Source organism: Pistacia vera, unplaced genomic scaffold (genome assembly GCF_008641045.1).
Source record: "Pistacia vera cultivar Batoury unplaced genomic scaffold, PisVer_v2 Contig248, whole genome shotgun sequence".
Lineage (NCBI taxonomy): Eukaryota > Viridiplantae > Streptophyta > Magnoliopsida > Sapindales > Anacardiaceae > Pistacia > Pistacia vera.
This window is the reverse complement of record NW_022196055.1, coordinates 988,476-998,253: the sequence shown is the minus strand read 5'-3', so window position 1 is coordinate 998,253 and position 9,778 is coordinate 988,476. Positions and strand designations below refer to the sequence as shown.

General features: G+C 36.8%; 1 protein-coding gene across 1 annotated transcript; it reads left to right on the top strand.

The window, feature by feature from the left end:
* The first annotated feature begins 869 nt into the window (after positions 1-869).
* LOC116132057 (protein SABRE-like) lies at positions 870-4,346 on the top strand. Its single transcript, XM_031417732.1, has 4 exons — positions 870-1,161; positions 2,688-2,799; positions 3,307-3,567; positions 4,209-4,346. The coding sequence occupies exons 1-4, from the start codon at positions 1,091-1,093 to the stop codon at positions 4,344-4,346; spliced, it is 582 nt and encodes a 193-aa protein (XP_031273592.1). The 5' UTR covers positions 870-1,090.
* The last annotated feature ends 5,432 nt before the right edge of the window (positions 4,347-9,778 follow it).

Sequence of the window (9,778 nt, the reverse complement as noted above, 5' to 3'; positions counted from 1 at the left end):
AATACATTTTAAGCATTTTTTTGAACTTGTTTGGTGAAGATTGTTGGATTGTTGTGTTGTGTCATTGTGTTTGCTGTTTTCCCGATCACTGTTCAACTCCAATTGCAGCCTTTTTTTGTGACGAAATTCCATTGAGAAGCCAGTGCACATTTGTGTTGAAGTTTGGTTGGATTTTAGAATTGGATTGTGTTGTTTGAATTGATTTTGGGAGTTTAGATTGTTCTGTGTTTTGTTTATATAACCTTACTGCGAGTAGCTTCTCTATTCTCTCCATCGACCGCCAACCAAGCCTCACACAACACTCTATACTAATTCAGGAATTTAGTTTTTATTGAGGGTAGTTTGGTAATAATATTTATTATACTATATTAGAATCTAAAAATCATTATTAGTTTTAATTTAAGCCTGAGAATATAAAATTTGTGAAACCTAAGGGTACAAACTAGCGATTCACGAAACCTTGGCTGGGAACACCTGGTTTACTCCATAGAGTCATAATCTGTAGCGTGTGACGTGGGGCAATTAAAATCCGTCCACAAGTAAATAACTGAAAAAGATCCAATCAAATTGAAGCAAGTCCAATTGTCCAAACACCCCCGTTGACAAATTCCCCCCGTGCCAGTCCCGAGGACACGTTGGCCATTTACTGACACAATAGGGACATGTCATGCACACTTGCCGAGAACTCCCTGCCCACTCCCCTGCACCTTCACCGCATTTAATCTAAACCCTCGCTGGTCATCATCAATCAATATAACACTCTCCATTCTCTCTCTGATCAACCGGATCCGATCTTTTCTCCACTATATGTATGATTTTAATTACATCCTGTTCGATCGCTACGCCTCCATGACTCAGTCTCATTGCCGCACAATACTCCCACTATTTTTTTTTTAAGTAGATGCAATTCTTCAATTTTTAGGGTTTTATTCTCATAATTTTTCTTTTGTTACAGTTACAGTTATAATTATCTATCATTTTTCTTGAAATGACGAAGTTATGTGCGTCTTATTTGAATCTTATTTGGAATTCGATTATAATTTGATTGAAGACCTTAAGTTTTTGGAGATTAAGAGACTCTCCAGTTAAAATGGCAGCTTCTCCTGTGAAGTTTCTCTTTGGATTCTTGATGGTTTCCATCACATTGTGGATGGTCTTCATGTAAGTCATTCAATCTTGCCTTATATTGTTATATTTATGAATTTTATTACATTCCGTAGATAAGTGCAGTTCGATAACTTAGGTTGATGATCAAATGGACTTTGCATTTATTTTGTGATGTAATAAGGACAATACNCTTTGGATTCTTGATGGTTTCCATCACATTGTGGATGGTCTTCATGTAAGTCATTCAATCTTGCCTTATATAGTTATATTTATGAATTTTATTACATTCCGTAGATAAGTGCAGTTCGATAACTTAGGTTGATGATCAAATGGACTTTGCATTTATTTTGTGATGTAATAAGGACAATACAAACATGAAATTACTGTTCTGTATGCTGTTTTGTAATTTTAAAATGTGCACCATAATAAGGCGGAAGAAGAGGGGGAAAAAAAAAAAAAAAACTGTTGAGGCAATGCCAGTTTTATTTGAATGATATCAAGTTGCAGTTTACACTGCAAGAGAAGAAAAACACTATATGCTTAGGCTGTCGTTGAATGTGTTATTGAAAGGAATGCATTGTGGAAGTGAAAAGTCAGTGACCTACTCCAAATAATTGAGCTGCGTAACAATTGCCATGACTGCTGATATGGTTGTAGCTTAGACGTATTGTTTTTATTGTTTCAACGCATCATTCTACTTCCATTTTTGTGGCAGATTTTTTAAAAATGTTTACGTTGAGCACCTTATAATTATATTTGAGCTCAAGTAGATGCAATTTATAATTTTTTTATAATGTTTTTCCAATTCTCTTCAGCGTAGTCAATGTTTGAAGTATAAGTATACGCTGCCTTAAGGAAGTCTGGCTGCTTTTGTACTTCGGTGATTCTGAATTATTTTTATTTAACTCTGATAAGTTATTGTTGACTTTCCTCAAGTGTCTTGGGTGCCTTATGAATTCTTGGCATTTGCTGTATCTTTGGCAATAGTTTATGTTGTTGGGCACTGCATGTGTTTCTATTAATTAATCAATTTTATCAACTGAAAGTTTTAGTCTACTTTATCATTCAAGAGTATAGTATTATCTGCAGTTTTGCCTCTTTACCTCATAATCCACTTTCTTCAGATGGTTTTATCATGTGGTGATCATCTACTAGAATTATGTGGGAGACAGGCTAAAAAAGTGTGATTTTAGGGTCTGAAAGGGAGCACAGTTGTCAAGAATTTATGTTTTTGAAAATTGAGATAAATGGGGGAGACAGATCATGTAGCATACAACAAGGATTAACAAATTTAGGATTAAAGCTTTGCCATATTGAGTTTGGTGGTTACTTTTTATTATTTTTGACTAGTATTCAAAAATATGAATTTATTCGTCATTATATGTGTTTTTGTTCTATTACTGCATTATGGTTTACCATCAGTCCTTTATTTAAGTATGCTCTTGTTTGTACCACCATTTATGTATTTTTTAAAGATCAAGTGCTTCATTTTCTTCACCCCCATTGATATGGTCTAGTTGTTCTGGAATTTGTTTTGTATTTGTCTCTAAAGTCTCATTATGCAATTTATCTTTCCTCAGGTTTGCCTCCAGGTTGGTGGCTTGGATTCTAAGCCGGATATTGGGAGCATCTGTTGGATTTCGGGTTGGTGGTTGGAAATGTGTAAGGGACGTTGTGGTGAAATTCAAAAAGGTTTGTCTTTTATCCATGTTACTGGGCATGCTTCATTTTAAGTTTGGTTAATCAGTGATGCATATGTACTTAAATCTAATCACTAATAGGGAAATTGTCGTGTGGTTGGATTGTAATGCTGTATTCTGGCATTGTAAAAAGTTATTGCTCTATAAATAGACTTTGGCCAAGGAGGAGAGCATATTATGGGACTTGTTAATTATTGTTATGATTTATGTGTCTACAAATAACTTATAAATATTCATTATAATTTTAGAAATCACCCTTTTGTTTCTAAATAAAAATCTGTCAGTAAAGAAAATTATATTTAGATTCTAAAGATTAGAAAGGTTTTGACACAGTGTTAGGTGTTCTGTTTCTGCTTGCTCCATCCCTCTGAATACTTCTGGCATCTTCTGTGTGTAATCTTGAAATGAGAGGGAGATGTGTATGCAATCAAAGGCATGTGTTTTCCAACACTAGATAAATGCCTTATCTTCATCTTGTTTTGACTTTGATTATTTGTAGGGTGCTATTGAATCTGTATCTGTTGGTGAAATCAAAGTCAGCTTACGTCAGTCCTTGGTCAAACTCGGGGTTGGTTTTATTTCTAAGGATCCCAAACTACAAGTGTTAATATGTGACTTAGAAGTTGTTATGCGGCCATCAAGTAAAAGCTCAAAGAAAACTAAAACTCGTAAACCGCGCTCTTCAGGCAGGGGAAAATGGATGGTTGTTGCTAACACTGCAAGATTTTTGTCAGTTTCTGTGACAGACATGGTTGTGAAGGTAAGTCCTGTTTACGGAGTTTTTCTTTTTGTTTTTCAAAATTATTTTTCTTTTGATTTGCATATGCAATTTTCTCATATTTTTTTATTAATTTTTAATATTATGCCATCATTGATCTTTATGTTTGATGAATAATCATCTTTGAATGGATTAAAAAAATGGGTATGAAACTCTAGATTTTCTTGGATATGGTATGGCTGAGAGTGGGTGAGCGAAAGTTGGGGAGAAGTTGTGATTTTTAACACTTCTCAACTTGCTGATCGTGAGTTATCAATATAGATACATGGACTGGGAATCATTTCTTTATAAATTGTCAACCAGGAAATGAAGCAATAACTTCTTGCAGATTGTTTTTAATATAACTGCATATAATTTCATGTGTTTCCATGGAGTTTTGAAGCTGAACATAGTTTGGTGAGATGTCACAGTGTTAAAGATACATGTTTGAGTCTGAACTGGTTTGAAGATGTGAAGTTACATATGGTTGCTCTATGGCATTTCGTAAGAAAGACCCTAAAGTGTTAATGAAAATAAAAGTAGGAAGTATTCACACACTTTTTTCTTTTATTCTTTTTGCTATTTTGTTTATTATTTCAAAGGCTTTGCACAATTCACTGTAAATGTTTTCTGAAACAATGCAGATGCCCAAATCTACTATTGAAGTCAAGGAACTGACAGTGGATATATCAAAAGATGTTGGATCAAAGCCAGGTCTTCTGGTTACGCTACACATACTACCTATTTTTGTATACATAGGTGAACCCCGGATGCTGTTGTGACCAATCAATCCAACTTAAATGGTGGAGGATGCATTTCTTCCAGCCAAGCATCATTTGCCATGTGAAAAGTCTTCTGCTCCATTTAGCTGTGAAGAATTTTCTCTCTCATGTGAATTTGGTCATGATAGGTATTCTCTTTTGATAAGTTTATCTTTTTCAATTCCACAGTTTGATAATCTAGCCCTCATTAGCAATTGTTATGCCTCAAAAGTCAAGCTATGTTAGCACAATTAGTCTTCTTGTACTAGTGCTAAACCCATCTGTAAAGATATTCTTACAACTTTATCTCCTTTCAAGAGATGAATGGAAGAGCCTTCCATGTGTCAAGGCAACTGCAAAACACTCATTGCATTGAGTGTTTAGGTGAGAAAATGGGCATTTCTCTTCCCGAAGAAGAGAGGCTGGAGGCAGAGCTTAGATTTGAGCTTCATTTTATTCTCTCTCTGTAAACACTGTATTTTCTTCCTCTTTGTATGGCTTACGGGCAAAATCATAGAAATAGTTAGAGATCAATAAAATAACAGTGGATGTAGGAGTCGCTTGTTGCATCGAACACTATAAAAACCCCTCTTGCCAATCTTTTATTATTTTTCTGCAAAATATAAATCTCAGCTCATATTCAAATCTCATGGTCATCACGTGTGTCTCTGAGTCAGCTCAGATTTCCGTGCGATCGTTGGCGTCCAAATCAAACATCAGCAGTTTGGTGGCCCATGCAAGTCCAATTTCTCAAGCCTGCATCCAAGTTCCCTGATGGCGTGTTCAGATCTCAAACCTGCGTCAGAATTCCAATCGCGTGGCCAGATCGTAGATCGCACGCATTAGAATTCTTCGATTGCGTATCAGAATTCTCTAATTGCGTGGCCAGAACAGATCGCAAGCACAGAGTTCTCCGATCGCGTGGCAGATCGCAGATCGTACGCACATGCCGTCTGATCTCAGCTCAGATCACGGATCTTTGCTTCAAACACGTGTTCAGATCGCTGATCACACGCTGAGATCGTGATCTCTTGTGCTCTTAGGTAAAGCTCATTTTGACCTCTCAAGTTAGGTCGTTTTGACCTCTCGGTTGAGGAGGTCGTTTTGTTTTTGAGCTCGTTTGACCTCTAAAATTGAGGTCGTTTTGCTCATTAAGCTCGTTTTGACCTCTCAAATTGAGCTCGTTTTGACCTCTCAAGTTGAGGTCGTTTTGCTCATTCAGGTCGTTTTGACCTCTAAAATGAGGTCGTTTTGCTCATTTAGCTCGTTTGACTCTCAAATTGAGGTCGTTTTGCTCATTCAGGTCGTTTTGACCTCTAGGTCGAGGAGAGGTCGTTTTGACCTCTAAAATTGAGGGTGTGTTTGTTTTTGAGCTGTTTTGACCTCTCAGGTCGAGCTCGTTTTGCTCTCAAGTTGAGCTCGTTTTGCTCAGATTAAGCGGTTTTGACCTCTCAGGTCGAGGTCGTTTTGCTCTCAAGTTGAGCTGTTTTGCTCAGATTGAGCTCGTTTTGACTCTCAAGGTCGAGGTCGTTTTGCTCTCAAGTTGAGCTCGTTTTGCTCAGATTGAGTCGTTATGACCTTTCAGGTCGTTCTCCCATCAGATTAGGTCGAGCTCCTACTAGATTTGGTCGTTTCTAACAGATTTTGGTCGTTTTCCTACCAGATTTTGGTCGTTTTCCTAACAGATTTCAGTCGAGCTCTAACGAGTTTCTGGGCGCTCCTAACAGATTCTAGTCGTTTTCCTAACAGTTTCTGATCGTCTTCCTAACAGATTTTAGTCGAGCTCTTCAGTTCGAGACCGCAAGTCAGATCAAAGACTTAGTTTCTAAAGTGCAACGCACTTCAAAAAAATAGGGGGCTTCTGTTATGCCTCAAAAGTCAAGCCTATGTCAGCACAATTATGCTTCTTGTAACCAGTTGCTATGCCCATATTCCAAAGATTCTCACCAACTTTATCTCTTTCAAGAGATGAATGGACGAGAGCCTTCCATGTGTCAAGGCAACTTGCAAAACACTTATTGCATTGAGTGTTTTGGTGAGAAAATGGGCATTCTCTTCCCGAAGAAGAGAGGCTGGAGGGGGGCTGAGTTTGAGCTTCATTTTCATTCTCTCTCTGTAAACACTGCATTTTCTTCTCTTTGTATGCCTTACGGGCAAAATCATAGAAATAGTCAGAGATCAATAAAATAACAGTGGATGTAGGAGTCGCTTGTTGCATCCGAACCACTATAAAAACCCCTCTTGCCAATCTTTTATTTATTTTTCTGCAAAATATATAATCTCAGCTCCATATTCAAATCTCATGGATCCATCACGTGTGTCTCCTGAGTCAGCTCAGCGTTTCCCACGTGCGAGTCGTTGGCGTCCAAAATCAAGCGTCAACAGCAATAAACATGGTTATGTGATGAACTAAACATCAAAGCTTTAGGCTACCATTGGATTTCCTTTACAGATTTCAGTTGCACTTCATGTTTGCCTTTCCATCCTCTCTCTTTTCTTGCATCTCCGCTTATTTAAAATTAAAATTTTCTTTTCTTAGGTTTGATGATAAATGTGCTTGGTGTATGAACTAAAAGTTATGTAATCACTTCTTTTGGATGCAAGGAAACAGGTGTGACTATCCAAAATGTGGATATTATCTGTGGAGATGTCACTATGAGCTTGAATGAGGAGCTGCTTTCAAAAAGAAGAAATCACCAGACGCTTTTGTTCACACAGAAAAAGTTACAGAGCCAACTAGTGATTCTGTGGCCTCTATAAAGCTTGACAAAAAGCAAGGATCAGTGAACTTGGAATGTTGTTTTTGTTTAAGTTTATGTACTTTTTCACCTCGATTTTCTATAACCTTTTCCATGTAACTCTACCACTTTTTATCTTTGACTAAATTGCATTCGTGATAACATGTCTGCTATCACTTTGGCATAGTTACGCATGGGGAAAATTGGATTTTTAGTGTCAGAGACATGGTTTTTATTTGCAATTTCACATTTCTGAAGTTTTAGCTTGCATATTTCTTGGTTTGTGGTTTCAGGCAAAGTTTGTAGGTAGTTTACAACCTTTTTGAGGTATATGAAAATTTGCTGGTTGTAATTCGAATATTTGATGCCTAGTTGTGAACTTTTTTGCCTTATTTAATTGCTAACTGACAATAAATTGTATTTTTCTTCTATAGGTTTGCTTCATTTTACCAAAACTGGAAGTCAGGTTTTTACATCAGGAACATGGTCTTGTTGTGGAGAATAACATCATGGGCATTCAATTGAAAAGCACTAAATTCAGGTCCACTGAAGATGTTGGGGAGAGTACACGTCTTGATTTTCTATTGGATTTTGGTGTGATACATGTATGATTGGACTTTTGTTAAATCTTCCTGCTGTTCTTAAGTTTTACTATCCGCTTTCAGCTTGGTCTTCTTTGACAATGTATTTTTTTTTTTTTTTTTTTTTTTTTATGCTTCAGCTTATCAGAGAAGCTGGCATTTCGGTCTTCGAGATTATGAAAGTTGATGTTATCTCTTCTGTCTACACTCCAGTTTGTTGGATTCGTGTTTGGAGAGAAGAAAGGGGGAAATTCTGTGTTTGTTATTCATCTCATTAACACCGTGTAAAATACAATGAAGTCTTTACAAACTTTTTACAAGTAAAAGAGAAAATTACACTCATGCCCGTAGGCCCTTAATACATATACTTAAAATCCCCCCTCAAGTTGGTACATGATACAAATTAATCATGCCCAACTTGCCAAGTAAGTAGTCATGTTGTTTTCGACTAAGAGGTTTGGTCAGCAAGTCAACAACCTGCTCAGTTGTGGAGAGATGATGAATTTGGATGAGACCTTCTAAGATCCGTTCTCTTGTAATGTGACAATCGATCTCGATATGTTTCGTGCGCTCATGGAACATAGGATTAGCTGAGAGATGAATAGCAATAGTGTTATCATAATACATATTGGCAGGAGTTAATGAATCAACACCCAAATCTCTAAATAAACCAATAATCCATGTAAGCTCACAGGATAGTGCTGCCATGGATCGATATTCTACTTCAGCAGAAGACTTGGACACAGTCTTCTGCTTTTTAGATTTCTAGGATATCAAGGAATTACCCAAAAAAACACAAAATCCTGTTGTAAATCTTCTACTCATTAAGCATGAAGCCCAATCACTATCACAAAAGGCCCTTAACTCTAATTTACTAGAAGAAGGAAACAATAAACCAGAGCCAGGATTCAATTTGATATATCGGATTACCTTCATTGCAGCAGCAAGGTGTGATCTTCTGGGTTTGTGCATATGCTGACTAATGAGCTTTACCACATAACTAATATCAGGCCTTGTCATCTTTAAATAGATCAAACAACCTATTAACCGCTGATATACATCAGGCTCATCAAGGAGTGGATCTACCTGCTGTTGATCACTGTTGTCATATGCAAAACTAGTCAACTTTGTGTTTTGTTCCATAGGTATGCTGGATGGTTTGGCAGAACTCAAACCAGCTTTAGAGATCAATTCCAGAGCATACTTGCGTTGATTAAGGCAGATTCCTTGATCAGATCGAGCTATCTCAAGGCCAAGAAAATACTTTAGTGTGCCAAGATCTTAAATATGGAACTTTGAAGCAATATAAGCCTTTGTGTGCTTAATGCCAGCCAAGTCATCTCCTGTCAATAATATATCATCTACATATAGAAGTAAAATTGTTAGCAGACCATTGTTCTTTTTGATAAAAAGAGAATAGTCATATTTGGATTGTTGAAAACCCCCTTCAATCAAAGCACCACTAAATTTCAAGTTCCACTGCCGAGAGGCTTGTTTCAAGCCATATAAAGACTTTTGTAACTTGCAAACCTTATGTGCCTCATCTTTAGAATTAAAACCAGGAGGCATTTTCATGTAAACATCCTCATAGAGATCTCCTTGCAAAAATGCATTATATACATCCATTTGATTTAAAAACCAGCCCTTAATCAAAGCTAAGGCCAAAACAGATCGTACTGTCACCATCTTTGCAACAGGAGAAAATGTCTCCTTAAAATCAATCCCCTCCTTTTGTTTAAATCCCTTGGCTACTAACCTAGCCTTATACCTTTCTATAGTACCATCAGACTTATATTTTATCTTATAAACCCATTTACACCCAATTGGCTTGTGATTCTTAGGCAAGTCTACCACTGACCAAGTATTGTTTTCTAAAGCTTGAATCTCATGTTTCATAGCTTCTATCCACAATGGATCTTTAGAAGCTTCAGAGAATGAAGTAGGTTCAACCAAAGAAGAAAAGGAAGAAATAAAAGCCAAATATGTTGGAAAAATATTACCATAAGAAACATAATTAGATATAGGATATTTAATGGAACAAGAAGATGTGTTTGACTTGATAGTAGGACATATATAATCCTTGGACCAAATTGATGGCTTGGACACTCGAGTAGAATGTCTAGAGGGGAATGAT